Here is a 20,495-nt window from a genome sequence, read left to right on the forward strand (position 1 = left end):
AAAAAAATTTTCATTTTAATGTTGTGAAAATGTGTTCTTCCAAAACACTTCTCCATTCTTTATTTTACAGGACTATTTTTATAGGACTCACTCAAAAATTGTTTTCTCCCTTCAGGAAAGATGTAGGATTTAAAAATTCATTATTTTAAGTTATGTTTCAGCAGAGGTCATAAGAATGCCATTTAAGGTTATAAAAACCATAGATAATCTGACTGGAAGAAAGTTGACAAATCTGTATTTAGTATGTTGATTCCATTGGTCGAGTTTACTATTCTATCAGTGAACTTCAGATTTGTGTTCAATCCCTACTTTTATTGATGAGCCAATAATTTTTAATATTCTCTTTCTTATTTCATTCATTTCAGTTTCTTGGTCTTTGTTCTGTGACCCCTAAATAATATGAATTAAGCAACAAAAATAAGGATTTCCGTCCTGGAAACAGAAGAGTGTGCTTCTACAGAGTGTCACAAAATTTTGGCTGAAATCTACCCATCAACTTTAATGTGACTCTGGCTGCCAAAGCCCCAGGCGACCTTTGAATATTTAGGGCTAAATGTAACTACCACTTGCTCTCTCTTGCTGAGAGTCCACAGGAGATTTTATTTGTTGCTTCCCAGATTTCTGCCAACCTGTTTGTGCTCAGTTCTACTGATGCCATTTTTTGGCCCACTCTTGTGTACTGTTTTCCAATATTGTTCACAAGGCTGGGTAGAGCATGACAAGAAAACCATTATTTTTTAAATGCTTATTTACTTATTTGCTAAGAAAAAGAAATTACACTACCGAGGGTAAAATCTTGATTAAAAATAAATAAATAAAACTGTAAAAACTAGACCCATCCATTGCGAATGGAAATTTTTTCTGAGATTCCTTCTTAAGCCAAATCTCTGAGGAAACATGTTTCAAAATACATATTCTTTATCAAGTTCTGTTCTTTTCTCTCATTTGAATATATCCATCTCTACTCCTCCAGTGACAAAAATAAAAGAGAAACAATATTTCCACATCTCTGGGATTAGTCGGTTAGAAAATAAGTAGATAAATTCAGGAAAAAATATTTAAACAAAAACATAATTTTACTTACTTTTCTTAATGTAAAATTATTGAAACAGTGTTTTCTCAAATTATGGTAAACTTAGGGAAAACGCTTTGTGTTTTTCCTTAGAAAGTTAAATAAATGAAGTGTTTATACCACTCAGAATCTTTCTGAGATTTCATATTGTAGACAATATGCCATGCTAACTATAAAGTAATATAATTTCAGTGACCAAAAGAGTTAATTATTAAGTAAATATTAAAGTCTACACAAGGATGTAAGCAAGATATGTCAGATTTTTTTGGACCTATAAATAGAAATAAGCAATATTATCAGTGTTCTAGTAGCTGTTTAAAATGTTTTATTATTATATAGAGATATAAATGTTTTTGAAAAGGGAAAAAGACAGTATTGTCTTTATGACTTTCCATTATTTGAAAAATAATGGAATATTGGAGACAGATTAGAAATATAGATTAAGCATTTGGTATAGGTGCTTATTTTTAAATATAGATTAGAAATATAAATATAGATTAGAAATATAGATTAAGCATTTGGTGCTTATTTTTAAATTTAACTTCAAAGGGATTTAATGCAAAAGATTGAACTTTACCTTAAAATTTTTGTTGCTGCTTTCAAGATTTAATGAAGTTCCTTGCCATGCAAATATCATATTATAAAACTCACAGAAATCACAAATACTTACCATATTCACTATCATAGAATATAATGAATTTCTGCCAGGCATACTCTGTGACCACTCTCAGGATAACATCATTTAAGTAGACAGGTGGGCGAACAGAGAGCGTGTAGTCATCATTCCTGTTGCTCCGGGTGAGTCCACAGCCACTTCTTGGGGTGCCAGCTGTTGCACGCTGAATGAAGAGGTGGGGGATATGCATGGCATCTGCCAAAGACTGGAGGGACCCTGCTGACGTGCAGCCAATGGAGCTGACCAGGGCTAAAATGCCTTGATTCATAAGTTCACAGGCTGGAAGAAAGCACAGTAATGTTCAAACATCAGTGAGTTTAATATATTTTCTCTTTTTTGAGGAACAGTGAATAAAACTTATGGAGTTATTACACAACAATGAAAAAAAAAATTTAAAGGAACATTCTACCTGAGGGGATCCTCATATTACAAAATGCTATTGGAACTCAGTTAAAAAATTCTGTCCTTTTAACTATTTGACCTTGTACAAATTACTTAGCTTTTCCTGGTCTCGGTTTCATCATCTATAAAGAAAGTTAAATAGCATAAATCTTGCAGGATTATTGTGAGGACTGGAGATAATTCAGTGCCTTGTTGTTTGCCTGTCAGATGATAGGCATTCAATTAGTGATAGCTATACTTTTATAACTATCAATGTATAATTCAGAAAAAAGATAATCCCTTACTGAGTATACGACACAAGGTTTTCAAAAAGGAGGTAATATGTAAACTGATGAAATGAGGGGGTGGGGAGAATGAATGGTTTGAGTAAGGCATTTCTGGCCACAGAAAACAGAGCAATCTGGTGTCTAACACTCTGATAACATTTTGTCTCTCTAACTAAACTAGAAAAATGAAAATATTTTTGTTCTTTACCTTGACAAATCAGAAAACTCATGGTCAAATCAAACATTAAATACTATCTCATTCTGGTTTCCAGCTGAACAATTTCTAATTTCTACTATGTGATTTATGATCGCTGTTTTAATTTCATTTTAACTCTTCTATGCATGTATATTTGTTTACTTCAAAACATATTTAAAACTAGATCAAATATAAATTATAAGTAAATACAAAGACACAATATATATAGGAAAAAGAGTTAAGAAGGAATATCTCAGAAATTATCATTGAAATATGACAATCTTTCAAAGCAAGACAATAAAAAATAAAATAAAAAGCAAATTCAGAAGGAATAAGGCAAAATAAATCCATTTCAGAAAGTCAGTTATTATAACTGGCCCAGTCTTTTATTTAGATTATAGAGAATCCAGGTATAATATTCTCAGTATTTAGATTTTGTTATAGATTGTTTTACACAATTCTTGAAAATTCAAAGGGAAACTAAGATAAGTACCTACATGTAATTAATTGGCCAGTTAATGAAAACTGACAAAGTGTAAGTTTGGAGGTAGTATACTAATGACATGCATCTAAACAGCGATTAAATTTATTATGATTAATGTTAAGCCAACTAATACATACAAAATAAATTAATAATTATTAGGAATAGAATTTTCAAGGATGAGAGAAGTATGTGGTTTCATATTAAAGCGAAAGAGCATCAGAGGTGACTACTTCTTAGACCATAACAGACTAAATTTGAAGTTTCACTAAAAATGATAGAACCTACTCATGTTCATGAGCTCAACACTTATAGAAAACAATATACATTTATAGTTATAGTTTTAATGAATTTATGTAAAAACAGTGGTCAAAAGTTTGTTTCATTATTGTAGCAAATCATATTATTACTGATTTATATAAGCAAATAGAAACTCACTTTTTAAAAAAAGGTTTTGATTAAAGCTTGGCTCATTTAGCATTTAAATTTAAAATAGGAAGAATGCCTTAAGGTTTACAACAGTTGAATTCTATCTTTAGATTACAATAATTAAAAATGATCAAATAAATTAACATTTTATGTAAATGTACCACAAAAGTTATAAAGTTATAAGCACAGAAGTCTTAGATGAAAAATTCAATTTTAGTATTATATTCTATCACATATAAAAATACACAAAAATCTATTTTAATCTGAGAATTAGAAAGATAATCTCTGAAGAATCATATATTAATCATCATTTAGGAGATAAATTTGCTGTAGTATATAATCTATGATTTCCTCTAATTCTGTTAATTCCTATTAATAAGAACACAAATTAAGTAAATACTAGAAAAAGTTATTATATAAGAAAATGTGTTTTTTTAGATTATCCACTCTTTGGCATTTTCCACTCTGCTACATATATTGGCAAGAATAACTAAAATTTTTCCTAAAATCGAAATAGGAATCATCAAAAATTGTAATCAGAAGAAAAGTGTAATAGATCTAAAAAGGCAATTTTGAGATCATGTAGTCAAAGGATACAAAATCACCTTTAACTGCTATGCCAACTGTGACTGGTTGGTATCCTAGGACAGTATTTTAAGAAAGATTCTGAGACTCAAGAGAAAGAGTGCCAAAATCATTATGTTAGGTTTCTCATGAGAAGAGACTGAGGGAGTAATAGCCTCCAAGTCATAAACATGTATCCCTCTTAAAGTTCCTAACCTCCTTTTGTTCACAGTTGTCAAGAAGGTATATACTTCCTCTTTAAAAAACAAATAATAGAACACTCAGGTCTTTAACTCATTGTTTAATATCCTTTTCACCATAGCAAGTAAATGATATTAGTAACCTTAAAGTTGTGCAAGGAAAAGACAGACCGAGCTCTCCACAGGGGAAAGCTCAACTAGAGATGGTCTATTGTCACGTTTGCTAAAAATAGGTAGTTTCACTAAAGAGAAAGGAAGATCTCACACATCTAAAATGGATTGGGACTGGTTGACCTAAAACATAATCCTAGTTAGGCAAATATAAGAATGGTTCTTCAAGGCAACCTAGCAAGGCTATCTATATTTGATTCCCATTTTTGCCTCCTTTTACCAATATAAAATGTTGGTCGAAGCAGGGAAAATACAAATTGATTTGCTCTGGACACCGGCCTTTCATAGGGCCCTATATAAAGTTTAGTTTAAAAAAGAGACTATATAACTCGTGACAGCAAAAGAGAGATTTCAGAAAATAAAGAGCAACAGCAAGAAAAGAAACAAAGTTTAGTGAAGCAGTCTACCTTTTTCTACAAGAATTCCATGACTTGACTGTTAGAAGACTACATTATTTATTTAGTTTTACACAATGCATACTTTAGTTCATTACATATAGTGTGAAACTGAATTTGAAAGATCACAGTGTGTTTTTATGGGTATCCACCATGTTTTTATTTTAAGAATCTAAGCTCAGGACTTCTCAATGGCATATTTCTTTCACACTATTATTTCAAGCCCTGTGATTTATTTATGCATGTGCAGACACACCTCCAAACATATAGAGAATATTGAACAGCTGCTGGTTTTATGACTTCAGCTGTTTGAGATTTTAACACTACCAAATATGCACTAATTGTTGAAAACACTTTTTTCTCCCTCCCTTTTTCCCTCCCTCCCTTCCTTCCTTTCTTCCGTCCTTCCTTTTTTTTCTTAAACTACAATTATCAACACTTTCACTCTTTTTGACATTTGGCACTTATGGAAATGAAGTTTCCTGCATAAATATATAGGTTTAAGTTAAATGATGTTCATGTACACTATCTTTTTCATTTCTGAAACTAATCAGTTTGAGACTTCTTTTTCTTAAGTAAAATGAGATTAAAAAGAAAATCCATAAAGGGTCTTGAAATTAATTACCTGTTACTGAGCACTTAATGAGAACTCAGTGAAATATTTTGGATAGCATCATGCTTCTCGAATATACTAATTCCCTGTGTTATTTTTTTTCTGACATTTATATCGAACAATTTGTCCTGATATAACCTCTCTCAATAATTTTAAGTCACATCAGGACCTCTGCACATTTATCAACTTTCAACCATGTGCCAGCAACTCATTTTTAGAGATCAGAGAATGAATATGGCAAGGCTTGTCCTCGAGATCTCCTAATCTCTTCACCATCGCGTTTCCAAAATCTCCCTGCACCAGAATTCGAAGTGGAGATTTTAAAAAATACAAATGACTAAGTCTATTCCTAGAGGCTCTACTTTATTCATTCCATGGTAATGGTCATGTATTTGCATAATGATATGTAGTCTGAGTAGTTCCGATGTGTAAACCTATCTGGAAAACATTAGTCTGGCAGAAATTAACTGCGGTGCTTTTTGATGTACTTGTTGCCAAACATCAAATATTTGTTGATTTTCCTTTCTTTTTTCAATAATATTATTGACAATATGACCATAACTGGAGAGTAGAACTTCCTTATTTTTCTAACTCTCTTAGTTTGTGAGTAGGGGTGAGGGATAGGAAAAGAAGATACATAGAATTAATAAGTACCCCAAAAGGTGATCCTTATCTTCTTTTTATTTCCAATAATAAACTAAGAAGTCTTTATTCTTTCAAGTTTCTCCAACTCGGATGTTATAAATACCATATTTCCACAATTCTAAAACATGTAGTTTTTATATTTTCTCATATCTGAAATCGGGAAGTATTTTTAAATTGATCAATACACTTAATATAATGGATTATTTTCTTGAAAAATTCATTAGTTGATATCAAAGTTTACGATAAGTGAGCTCTTATAAATGAGAAAATAAAATATGCTTCCATGGCTGATGGGAAAGATTTGTACTCTTTCTATAAAAGCTGGATTTAATTTCTTTTTTCCTATTTCATTAATGAATTGCAGGCATAGTATTTATAACTGTTTTTTTTTCCCTTCTTTCCACCAAAAAGCACCTGACTTTTGCTTCGATACTTCTAAGAATATAGTAACACAAAACATTTGTAGCCTATCCAGACATTTAGTAGTTTTTGCAAATAGGATTTTCAGCAACCAACTGAGAGGTAGGATAATAAAAGGTAGGATTCATTTGACACATTATCAATGTAGTTTGCCAAAAATATCATTTGGGACAAATTCTTCTAAATAAAGATGGTCTTTATATATAGATAGTGTTACAAAGTTCAATTTAATCTTAATTATCTACTTAGGAAGTGAGAACACTGAAAAATATTCATTTAACTAAAATTAAAAAGCGTTAAGACTAATTTCTTCTTCCAAAGACTGTGAATGGCTAAAATGGTTGATTACCGGACATCAAATGAACTCACTGAATAATTTTCAGTCGACTATTTCTCAGTCATCGAAAAGAGCCAGCATGAACCTTTCGTTCTAATTTGTGATCTAAGCCTGAGATAGACTAAACATTTAACCTATCACCTTTTATAAGTCATTTTATTTTTCCATTTACATTTCATAGCAACCCTGTGCAGAAAAGCTATTATCCTCACTTTCAAGTAAGAAAGCTGGCTTGGTGAATTTAAATGCATTTTTCCAAATTCATACCATTAGCAAACGGCAGAGTTGGGAATTAATGCTGGCACACTATTCAGTGCCTGGGCTATAGAGAACTATTAAATCACTGATTTTAAGCATAGAGGCCCATATAACAACTGGAAGTCACTTAAATCTCTTATCATAAGATTCATAAAATTTCACCCTCCTAGGTGTGAAAGAGAAAAGAATAATAATAATTTTGATACCATTTTTTTTTCTTTTGGGCTTGAGATTAGGACATGACTTTTGTATAGTTTCAGCTCCAAATATAAAGAATATATACAGAAAATTTTAACAAGCATGAAAAAAGCCCTTAAGATGATCTTAAAAGTACTGAGTATACTTTTAATCAAGCCCTACAGGTGGCTGTATCAACAATGATATGATAAAAATGATAAAAATAATGACTAAATGCTAGTGCATCTTTATATAGCAGTTTGGAATTTACAAAATGTTTTTGTATGTATTTTATCGGCATCGCTATATTGGATAAATTCCTATCTTCATTTATAGAACACTAAATTAAGGTTCATTTTTACATTTCAAATAAGTAGTGAAGACAAGGCTGGAACACAGATTTTATGATATTTGCAATCTTTGAATTATATATTATCATAGCCTCCTACTGATGGAAATTCAGATCAGTCTCTTTCCTTTTAATGCTAATAACAATTCTTATGTGCATACATATCTCTGTAATTTACATAGGTAACATGTATATGCTAAAACAGGTAAGTGCCAGATACTCAGGAATCAAGGTGGTCAAAAATAGGCAAGTATATAATGGGAGAGACAGAAGATACTCACATAAATGTATAATGATGTGCTGAGTAGGTGCTAGGCCAATAAGGGCCATTACTATATGACAGCCCTGAAGCATTTTTTCTAGACTGGGAGTTGGGGAAGACTTTTATGCATAAATGAATCTTGGGTGGCAATCTGAAAGATAAGTAGGAACTAATTAAGAGAAGTTATCTTGATGAAAAAGGGTGAATTAAATATTTCCAACAGGAGAAATATAATTTGCAAAGATCTTGTGGCAGAAAGATCATGGAATACCTTAAAGACAGAAAAGCCAGCTGGACTACAGAGACCATGCTGGAGAGTGGAACAAAATAAAGATGGGAGGGATTCAAGAAATATGATCGTTAAGTAGGTTTGTTCTGTTCATCTTTTTGTTGTTAATTTGAAGAAGAGCTTCAGTATCAACTCTTTATTTGTTATTTATATGTTAAATACCTGCCTTTATTCTTCCTGTATTTTAAATTTATACATAATTTATATAGTTCTTTAGAAGTTCAAAAGTTATTATATAATCAAATATGTTCATCTTTACTTTCAGAAACATTTTGCTTCCTACGATGTTTAGAAAGGCCTTCTTCTCACAATTTACAGACTTATAAAATGATCAGCTTATCTAAAACAACATCTGCCCCATCCTATAGCCGATAGCTGATATCGGCTGATGAAAAATTTAGCAATAGAAATTTAGGAAACTAGATGACTGCAAAATGTTATATTTCATTGATATAGGTAAAATCTGGTCTTTATTTGCATAATCTGAATCCACAAAAAGTTAGAATTAAACATAATTGTGACAAGAATGATAACCATATCACATTAAATGTTTGTCTTCAAAATTTTTTCCATCATTTTATAGACATTCCTATTACTAAAATTATTATTCTTTTGTAATATAGCATATCCTGGATTTAGAACTGATTCTTTCAAGATGAGTGACAGAATATTTAATATATTCCAAGAAATTATATCTTGCAAAAAGAAAAATAAGATCTTGATAAAAAGATATGAGAAACTGTGTGTTTATGTTTGTGTAAGAGGAAAACAGAATGACAAAAAATAATAACAAAAAATAATACTTTACACTGCTCTCTGTTATTGTCATTTATCTAGATTATCAAAGACAAAACTCATAAGTCATCTTCAATTATTTCCTCTCTCTTATTCCTCATACTCTTTCAAATCAACCTTGGTTAACCCATAATGTTAATTCTACCTCCTAAATATTTCACAAAACTATTATCTTCTTGAAATATTACCTGCCAGTCCCTTAGTTCAATCAATATCACCACTAACTCAATGACTAAAACTGTCTTCAAACTGGTACAATTCCACAGCCCTGAGTTTAACCTTTCTCTAATAATCTACATTGTAAATAAGGATATTTATTTTTTTAAGTATCATTATGTCATTTCTGTGTTCAAAAGCCATCAAAAAAAGAGTGAGAAACTATTACACACTGGAGAAAATAAGGAGACGTTACAACTATATGCAATATGGGATCTTGGATAAGATCCTGGAACAGAAAAAAAGTTGTTAAAGAAATTGGTGAATGTTGAATAAGGTTTGTAGTTCAGTTAATAATAATGTGCCAGTGTTAATTGACTGTTCTTGATAATTGTACTATGGTTATGTAAATGTTAATATTAGGGGAATTGGAGTGAAGAATATAAGAAAAGTCTGTACTATATTTGCAATTGTTCGATAAATCTAAAACTACTTCAAAATTAAAAAGTTAAAAAGAGATAAAACTGGCAATGACTCCCCACTTCTGAAAGAAAAAACCTAAACTCTTAGCATGGCACACAAAGCCCTTCATGAGCTGGCCCCAATTTATGTTTTCAAGTTTACCTCGAGCTCCAATTCCTTGCCATCATATTTTCTTGCCATTCCATATACTCTCCTACCACCATTATATTAATACTTTAGCATATTATTTTTTCAGCAGCCTAGGTGCTTTTACAAGTTTTGTTTTTGACAACTTAATAATACTAAGTCTTTGATTCATGAGCTTGATATATATCTTTATTTAATTCAGTCTTTTAACAATTTTCTAAGCAATATTTTGTAGTATTCAGTGAATAGGTCTTGTACCTCTTTTGTCATATCTATTACTAAGTATTTTATATATTTATATTCTATTGTAAATGGTACTTTTACTTTAATTTCCAATTTTTCATTGCTAGAGTATAGAAATACATCAGATCGTTGCATATTGATTTTATCATGAAATCTTATTCAACTCGCTTTTCTAGTTTCCTTTTTTGTAGATTTATAGAATTTCTTACATAGACAATCACATTATCTTCAAAAAAAATGCAGCTGTACTTCTTTCTTTCCCATCTGTGCCTTTTATTTTCTTTTCATGCCTTATGGCACTGGTAAGTACCAGTCCAATGTTGGCTATACAGCCATACTTCCCTTGTTCCTGATCTTAGGGGGAAAACATTCAGTCTTTGACAATTAAATGACATGATCCGTAAGACTTTTTTATTTGGACCAGGCTCTCTAAGAAGTTGAGGAAGTTCCCTTCTTCCTAGTTTCCTGAGAGTTCTTGTTTGTTGTTTTGTTTTTAAAACAGGGAAGGATTTTGGATTTTTGTCAAGAGCTCTTTCTGCATCTATTGAGATGATCGCATGTTTTTTTTATTTTCTTAGTCTCATAATATGGATAATTACTTTGACTGATTTCTGAATCAAAGCGCCCTTACAAGGACGCTTTAATAAATGAGTTGGAATGTCGTCGCATCTATCGTTTTCTGGAAGAATTTGTGCATAATTAATGTTATTCCTCCCTTAAATGTTTGGTAGAATTCACCACTAAAACTTTCTGGGAGGAGAGTTTCATTTGTTAGAAAGTTTTTAATTCTAAAATCATTTTTAAAAATAAATATTGAGATATGCACCTTATTTCTTTCCTATTGATTGAATTTTGGTAGTTCGTGTCTTTCCAGGAATTTCTCTTTTTCATCTAAGTTGTCAAATTTATTAGCATAAATGTGTTCATAACAATCCCTTGTAGTCATTATAATACCTGTAGAATTTGTAGTAATGTTGCCTCTCAAATTCCTAATGCCGGTAATTTGGATCACCTCGCCCTTGTTCCTGATCAGTCTGGCTAGAGGTTTATCAATTTCATTACTTTTCTAAAAGAAACAGATTTTATTTTCATTGATTTTTTTTATTGCTTTTTTGTTTTCTATTTCATTGATATCACTACAATCTTTATAATTTCCTTCCTTTGGCTTACTTTGAGTTTAGCTTGCTCTTCTTTTTCTACGGTAGAAGTTGTTATCAATTTTTGACCTTTCCTTTTTTCTAATATAGGTATTTAGTCCTATAAATTTCTCTTTATATACTGTTTTAGTTAATTCTTCCTGCTAAATTTAAATTTTAACTTGTTTTTATTTATGTGATTCACTTTTCCTGCTAACATATTTAATCATAATTATTTTCGTAGTTTTTGTTTGACAGTTCCAACATCTGGGAATATAGCTGTCTACTTCTGTTCCTTACTGTACTTTTTGAAAATGGATTTTTTTTCTTGCATTTTTGTGTGTGTCTCATAATTTTAGATAGACTGCTGGACAGTAGAGACTGAGGTAAATAGAATATGTCAACACATTTCTCTTCTTATCAGGCTGTTAGTGTGTGAGTGAGTCAGTCTAGACATGAATTGATCTGGATATATGTCTTTTTTGCTATTGTCACTGCTATGCATAGTGCCCCACAAGTTTCAAATTCCTCTAGCAGTAGGCTGCTGTTACTTTGTACTGAGAATGGGGCCTGGATTACCAGAAGGTTTTTCTTCAGCGTTCTTCCTCCTCCCTTGGTTTTCAGCTGCCCTTCTTAGTTGCACCACAATGAGATCCCGCTGTGTCTTGGAGCACCCACTGTGGTAGGCTGCTGTGTGTAACTCAGCACTAGGTTCACTGCTCTCTTGGTCTAGCCTCAGTCTCAGGCAGGGCCTATGCACCTGGGCCTTGAGGGTGGCCCTTTCTCAATATTGCTGCCCTCATCTCTGTGATAGTCAAACACCACTTTTTATCTTTGGTGGTCGATGAGTAGATTCCTGCCTCTCTGGATTAGTAGACCTCTATTTGATATTTGCGAAAAATCCTTGACCTGAGATGGTTTCCTACTTCTCTTCCAGGGGTAGAAGCTTTTGCTTTGACCCTTTCACCAGCAGTAATGGATCTTAGCAAGCACCTTATGAGTAAGAGGGTTTTTTTTTGCCCCTCTCCCAACACTTTATCACATTATAGGTGATAAGTGGGTGAAGTATTGTGTCTGTTTCCCCATAATCATCCAGCACCTATAGTATGCCTGCACCACTGAAAGGAGCACTATCTGATATTCTGCTGACCCAAACTTTTGTGAGCACCCAATAGAGTACCACAGCAATACCTTACAAGTGAGTTTCAACTCCCCTTGATTCTGGGATCACCTGTTATTCCTAACAAACATGGTAGCTCACACTTGGCCTTAACAAAATCATAAAAATTCTAAGTGATTCCTTCTAGCCTGTGGGGAAATCAGTCACCTTTTTCTCCCATATTCCGTCAAAGATCAGGCTGTTTATGTCTTTTGACTCTCCTTGAAGGAGCTTGTCCCTCTTTGAATTTTGGTTTCCTTGGCTATTTTGAGAAAAGTGATAGCATAAAAATTTTATGATTTTGAAAACTATTTTTTGGATGGGAACACTTTTCTTTGTACCTTTTTACTTTCTAAGCAGAGGTGGAAGGAAGTTCAGTCATTCCTAGATTATTCCTAAAACATTTTGTGCCTATTATATTGTAATTACTTGTTTATATGCCCATCTTCTGGATTAGACAGTCCTCTCCAATGCTTGTTTGAAGCCTGGTACCTTGAACCTTATAAACTCAATCATAGTTTGTTGATTACATTTAGACAGACTTTAACTACTTTTGATTAGAAAGAGTGCAATATTTCTGAATATCACTGTGAATAATTTTATTTCCATTACTAATATTTTATTCCTTGACAGCAATGTTATCCAGGCACAAACATTATTTGAAGAGAAATAACTCTTCTTATTATAGTCAATAGGCCCTCTGTAAATTCATGCCTGTCCGCAACTCTGACCTAAACTATTACTCTCAGCCTCACTCATTTTACTTTAGCCACACCGGTACTATTGCTTTTCCATGCATCCTCTTTTCTCTGTATTCCTTCTGCCTAAGTGCCTTTTACCCATGGACTCCTTCATTTTGTTATCTCATACCAGGCCTCAGCTCTTGCAGCCCCTCTGTCAATAGCATCCCTGTTACTCCCTATCTCATGACCCTATTTTATTTTTTTCCTTAACATTTATCATCATCTGACTATATTTTACATATCTAATTTTACATATCTATTTGTTTCTATATTTTTACTCTGTCTTCTCCATTAAAATATAAGCTATATCAGAGCGGAAGTATTGTCTGTTTGCTCAATGTTTTATGCTCAAAACCCAGAAAAGAGGGACTGGTCTATTGTAAGCATTCAATGACTATATGATGATTGGATAATTGAACGAACAGTATAGTAGCAGTCTAATCTCTAAAGTGGACAGGGTATAAGGTAGTTTAGTTACACTAAAAATGGTCTATCAGCCTTAGTAGTTTCCTTTAATGATACTCAGTTTGTTTGTTTCACAGTATTAGCCTATTCCTGCTGATAAAGAAGAATTCTAAATGGAGTTGACAATAGTAAGAGGGGCAAAGTAAGAAGAATCTGTCCTTCCTAACAAAAGTGTTGTTTATCATTCCCTATGTGCACCATTTAGAAATATCGATATTGAAATAGGGCTAACATATGTAAGCTTCATGAAACCATAGATGTTATGCATTATTTTTTAACTCAGATGTTCTTGGCATATAGGAGACTTCAGTAAATATTTCTTAAAAGTGTTAATACAATATAATACATAATATTAGAACATCATCTTTAGAAACAGTATTATCCATGGATGCTTTTGCAGTACTCATATATCAAATACAGTCTGTTATCTCTTTAGTCTGTAAACATTCATTTAAAAAGTACCTGAAATTTAATTTGATTAAAATAATCTTTTAATACTATGAATATTTTAGATGATTTTAAGCTAAGCAGAAGAATTCATTTTTGTTTTTAAATGAACTAAAATGGTTATCTGTATAACATTATAGCAACTATGAAAGCTCATATGGTTTTCTAATATAGTATATTCCAATTCATTGTAAGATGCTTTTAATTTTTTTCTCAGTCTTTAAACTGTGATTTTATCTTGATCCAATTAAGACATATAACTGGCAGCGGGAGCTAGATCACAGTTATCCATTCATGAATCGATCACCAGCATCACAATTTATGGATAATCACATTTCACTCAGCATAAAATGCACTTGGATTTATTCTGTGCCAGGAAGTAATCTTTGACCATCTGTAGTTTGTTGTTATATTTTAATTTCACTAATAATGCCTTTCAACATAGTATCAGGAGCACTTCTATTTCTTGAAAAAGAAAACAGTTTACATACTTTACAGAGCTATGGAAGAATGCATAAGATCAGAAACACCATTTAATAGTTTGGCCACTGCTAGCAACAATTATGAAGCGAAAGGAGATAATTCCTGAAAAGTACGGCATAAAATTTGTGACAACTTTTTCAAAAGACAGCTTTTCACTAAGTTACACGGACTCCTTTCTCTTATATGCTTTTTTTTTTTAAGCAGCATTGTGCAAGTTGTTGAAAAGGCCTGTATTTAAATTTTTGACATTAATTCTCTATGTGTGCAATTCAGTTAAACATACAAAGATACTGTTTCTTCCAAGGGAATATATAAAATCAAAACACTAAGCTGACCTGACAATCTTCCTAACGGTTGATACCAGCCTGAAAAAAAATTACTAAGCCTCCTCTATTCCAGCTATTGCCTAGAAACTGCTGCTTTCAGAGAAAAAACATGAGAAATGTGTTGACTCTACAATCTAGAGACTCAGGGTATATGTAAAGAATCCTGCTTTTTAGTTTTAGTTCAGATGTAAATCGGTGTTGGGCCTTGGGCAAGAATCAGTTTTTCTCTTTGAGTTTTAGTTTCTTCAGGTATTAATGGTGGTGATTAGATGGTTTCCCAGGACACATCATACTAATATTTTTCTCTTTTTCTTCTTGCTTCTGTTACTAACCAATCTTTACTCTATTTGGCACACTCTAACTTAATTAGTTATATTTTAGCTTAGAAATAGGAATAGGTTTTCTATTTCTTTAAGGTGGCTTTACATACCACTGTTTTGATTCATTATAAGGATATTTTTATTTTCTTGTTTCCATGTTGGGGTTGGGTGTTTTTGGTGAATCAGTACTTTTGCAAGCTAGCAATGAAAAGAATATGATAGATTTTATTTATAATATGCCTATTTTAAAATGCCCTGGCATTTAAATTTTCTTTTTTCAGTGTAAGGTCTTATGGCCTTTACAAATAAAGGTTTATCTATTTGTAACAAAACTATTTTCTTCTAAATGTGATTTTATATATATACATACACACACACACACACACACACACACACACATACATACATACATATATATACATATGAATATATACACACACACATATAGTGACTACATATATATATATAGTCGCTATATAAATAAAATAGAAAGGGAAAAGCTCTAAGAAAATATTCTGATTACTGAGCATTTTCCTTTTTTAGTGACAAGACAGACAAATTAGGATTCATGTGGATTTATATCAAAGAAACAATCTGCAAAAATAATATTTCTTATGATGACATTCCTGTCCCTATGTCTTTCTATGAAACACTGTAATGTTTTATATTTCATAGCACCCGCTATGTCATACCACCTTGAACTCTTCCCACAAATGATATCTATGGAAATTGTTTTAATGACAGTTAGTTGCCCCAAATGCAAAGAAATGTTTTATCCACAGTAGTAATAACATAATGATACTTTCCATAATTTTAGAGATTTCATTTCAAAGCCCTTTTTATCTCTTTTACCACCACAAATGCCTATGAAGCAAACAAGGATCATTATATCCTATTCGCTTCATAGAGTTTTTGCTAATTGCAAATGAAAACATGCATGTAAAAGTCCTTTTTCAACTGCTACGTTATACTTTAGTATAATTTGTATTACCCTTATTCAACCTGACTCTGTTCTTTTACTTAAAGGATGCAGTAGTTTGAGCTAATTGATTACTAAAGATTATAATCATTTAAGAGATTAAAAGTCTATTATAATTGATTCAATCAATTATTATACATGCCCAAAGGCATACAAAGCAGTGTTATAAAAGGTGTTTCTTTAGAAACTTACAGTTGCCTCAACTAGTCTATGCCACACAATATTAATGAAATATAGGCAAGATATTTATTTAAAAGAAAGTGCGTGACTGAGTATGTAACTATTATTTGGGTTAGAGTAGGGCACACATTTTAAGGTGAGTTGGATCAATATGGCCTGACCTAGTTGGTGAATTTTTTTGCTGAAGAAGCATATTAACTCTTAAGTCTCTTTTAAAAAGGTACCATTTTCTTATTCACTTTTTATTGGTACAGAGTCTGTGCTTAAGAAATATATGATGACCCCAAAATAAGGTGGATCTTGAAAAAAAGTTTGATTTTGATAACCAAGGAGGATGATAAAAGATACCCTGGAATGTGGAGGAAAGCTTAAATAATGAACTCTTCTTCCCTTTGGGAAATACAATAGAAAAAACAGATCACTGTGAGACTACCTTGCTCTTGTTTTCAGTTTGAGCCGAAATAGAGCTTCTGTTATAACTTGTCAAAAGAGATAAGAACTCACAGAACTCTAATTTAAAAAAATGTATACTGTCTCTAGACTCCTGGGCAACCTAATTGAGAATAGTTCAACTTACAGTACAGCAATCAGAAAATAGCTTGTCAGTGCTAGCTTAAGAGGAGAAATTTTAGAGAGTACTAGGAATTATAAATGGCATAAGAAAGTAGTCATTTATGTGTCAGGCAGAGAGAACTGCTGATTAAGTAACATTTTTTTCCAGGCACATGTTTACCCAGGAATAGTGATTACAATCACTCTGATCCTCTTCAAATAATGACTTGTTTACTGAGTAAAGGTTTAATAGTAATGAGATGAAACAAATGTAGTCAAGTTATTATGTTACTCTTCTCCATGTATCTTGGTACCATCACATCTTGATTTTCTATGGAATCTATAATACAAAGAGGAAAAACAACTACCATTTCAAAGATGTTGAGGATAAAATAAAATCTAAATTCTAGTGTGCTGGTTACATGTGTGTACTCTGAAACTAGAGTGCCAGGATTTTCATTCCAGTTTCTATGCTTTTTAGCTATATGACTTCAGGAAAGTTATTTAACCTGTATGGGTCTTATTTTCTCATTACTAAAGGGCAAATGACATAATTATACACCGAAGTGAGTTAATTAAGTGAGTTAATATATTTTCATGCAGTGCCTGATACACAGTAAATGCTCTGTTAAAGTTAACTATTATTTTTAAATTTGAATTTTTAACAGAATAAACTCCAAAAAAGGAGGCTATAAATTAGTCTATTAGGAATGGCAGGTGGGATATAACTAGACAAGAACTTAAAAAAACCATGAGTAAAATGAATAGTTAAGATAGTAGAAGAAATTTTGACTCACTAGTCATGAAACACGTGACTACTGGATATCTATTATATGAAAATCTGCTTTTGATGTTATAATTCAAGACTATTATGAATTCCATCAAAATTCCTTCTTGCACCTTAAGCTATAGTTCTGGATTTTAGGTTTTTAACTATTCTCGAAATGATCACAACTTATATTTCTTACTTGTCTTCTTTTACTAGCATTTTCTGAAGGAGATCAAACTAGTTTTCCAAACTGGGCATACCTCAGTTACACGTAAGTTGTGACTGGGAGTGATTAACCAGAGACGGCACCTCTTTTGGCCCTTCCATGAAAGCGATCACAGGAATCAGCTAAGATAATTGAAGCTATCAGCTTGAAATGTTCTCTCTCATTGTGAGTAAATAAACGTGTACAAACTGCGTATGTCCCTGAAACATCTTGCTAAGACGGTGTAATTGTACTGAAAAGAAACCAATGTCAATGGCCCACAATGACAAGTTGTTTTTTAATAGAATTTAAATGAGATCTTCTTTTAAACATGATCTCTTGGTGAATGGCATTTTAAAGCTCGGTTCAGATTCTTTCATGATTCTTAGAACTCATTGGGTTCTTTCTCTACTCATCAGTTAGGTAAAAAATACAAATATAATTTATTATTATTATCTTAAAATATATTTTTAAAAGTTTAACACATTTTTCTTGTCCATATTCCCCCTTTTTCCACTTTGTATTGAAAAACACAAATATGTGATAATTTGTGTTTTATTCAATTACCATTCTTAAAACATTAAATTAGTTTTAGGGATTAATGTTTCATTTATAAAACAAGGAACAGAATGATTTGCCGGATCTATAATATAAACAAATAGCAAAATCGACTTGAATAAGCTTATTCTTCTATTGATTCATTATAGAAAATTTTAAAACAATGACTAAAAACAAACTTAGCTAAATCATTAAAATGGTATGTCTTTAAATGTATGCTAATATATTTTGAAAAGAGATACCAAAGACGAGGACACAGTAGAAAATGTTTTGGATATGATATTGATCTCATTTCTTTTTTATTTAGGATGTGAGGAACACAAATGCTTGGTTCGGGGGAAAAAAGATCTGGAAGTTTGGGTAAATCTAATCTTTAATTAATGATTCTAAGGGGTACCTTCTACCTTGATCAAGCCAGAGTCATGTCAGCTACTTTATCCAGGCTTTGTTTTTGCTTATTAGTTAGGGAGACTAGACCCGGAAGGAAGAGCATAGACAAAGGTAGTAGGGTGTCCAGAGAGAAATGTAAGAATCTATCGTGTGTGACATTCTTGAACTTAACTAGTATAAGACCTGGCAAGAAGTTGGTGAATGCCAATAGGAAATTAACTTATATTGCTGAAATTATAATTTTATCTTCATGATTTATAAAATTAGCTTATATCTCCAAAGCCCAAAGCATTATGGTGTCATCTTACATTACTATTTCAAAGCAGACAATGAAAATGAATAGAGGAGAATTACATAGAAAATGTTATTGTTTATTTTATTCTCTGTAAATGGTGATAAAAAAATGTAAGAAATATATAGACAGTATTATACTATTTTAATATTATAATAGTGTTATAAGATACTGTTAGATACTATATACAGTTGTATTTAATATATTATACACAAAACATATCTCATATATATGCATATATTATCCCTTACGTTACCTAACCTTCTGATATTGTAGGATATTGAGAAATGACAATTCAACTTAATTTGAGAAAATATATGTTAAGAAACTATATGATGAGCTTTTGTGAATAAAATGAAGGACTTGCATTTTAAGATTTTATAAAGAGATAAAGGCAACCTGGATATATAACTTCCTAATTAAAAGCTGCAAGTCTCAGTTTATTCATCTGCAGAATGAAAGTACTAAATGCTTACATTCACTAAGTTCAGAAATAGTAAAATATTTGAAAGATGTAAGCTATTTGTCCAGCAAACAAAAGATAGTTATTCATTGGTTTCAGAAATGTAAACTATAAAATACAATCGTATTTATTTCCAAACAGGAAAATACATTTAGAAAAATGAACACTATCATTTGTAGTTTTTGCAATTGACAGCAAACCATTAGCCATATCCTAAGCATCAGTCAAGATCATTTCTTATGTTTTACTCTATAAATGTGAATATATTAAAGTTTAGCCTGTCTAAGTGGATAGACAATGAGATTTGTTCACAAGGCATTAGGAGAAATTAATTATATATGTGCTGCCCTGAATAAATAATCCTGAAGTTTATTGTAAAATTGACTGTTTTCAAATGTGTATCTTTTATACACAATTCTTTATGAAACATCCATTAAGGTTTAGGCTACCATGTATCATACTGTGCACTGAAAAAGAATCCTTGAAATATAGTATTATCAAATGTAAGTGAAAACCTAAAAGCCTTTTGGTATCTAATTATTTTAATGAAGGATAAAATGAGATCATCATAATTCCTAACTGCAAATGTTTCTCATGTGTTAAATTTTACAGTACTATACTTTCAATTTCTATTGTCATATATAAAAAAACCCAACTTTTTATTTCAAAGTGAAAGGAGTGTCAGAATGCCAAAACATTACGGCTGCCAGATTAGAGCCTTGAAATAGAATGTAGTCATCTTACTAAAATAACTTTGAAGTTTGTTCATTTTGAATAATAATGTCTTCAACACAATTGGTAATGTTGTATTAGGATAAAGTTTTCCAGGAAACTGTTTCATTGATAGATAATAGAATTGTAATTTGCTCTTTTTAAAATAGTGACGATCTCTATGCAAATAACATAAATCAGAAATAACCACTCTATTAAAATGTAGCACTGATAAAGAAACTGTCTCCTTTTCTGAGTAAGAAAAATATTTTTATAGAGTAAAGACTGTTCCCTTGCAAAAGTTCAATAATG

General features: G+C 31.6%; 1 protein-coding gene across 2 annotated transcripts in view; it reads right to left on the reverse strand.

The window, feature by feature from the left end:
* Window positions 1–20,495, reverse strand: part of GRID2 (glutamate ionotropic receptor delta type subunit 2) — a 1,302,586-nt gene that overhangs the window by 637,439 nt on the left and 644,652 nt on the right. Inside the window, exon 3 of one of the 2 annotated variants that reach the window (XM_011356280.1) lies at window positions 1,743–2,027. The exons of the other annotated variant lie outside the window; for it this stretch is intronic. Coding sequence (XP_011354582.1) covers window positions 1,743–2,027 — 285 coding nt within the window. The remainder of the gene's footprint in view (window positions 1–1,742; window positions 2,028–20,495) is intronic. 2 annotated transcript variants of the gene reach the window in all.

The sequence above is a fragment of the Pteropus vampyrus genome, unplaced genomic scaffold, assembly GCF_000151845.1.
Source record: "Pteropus vampyrus isolate Shadow unplaced genomic scaffold, Pvam_2.0 Scaffold25, whole genome shotgun sequence".
Taxonomy (NCBI): Eukaryota; Metazoa; Chordata; class Mammalia; order Chiroptera; family Pteropodidae; genus Pteropus; species Pteropus vampyrus.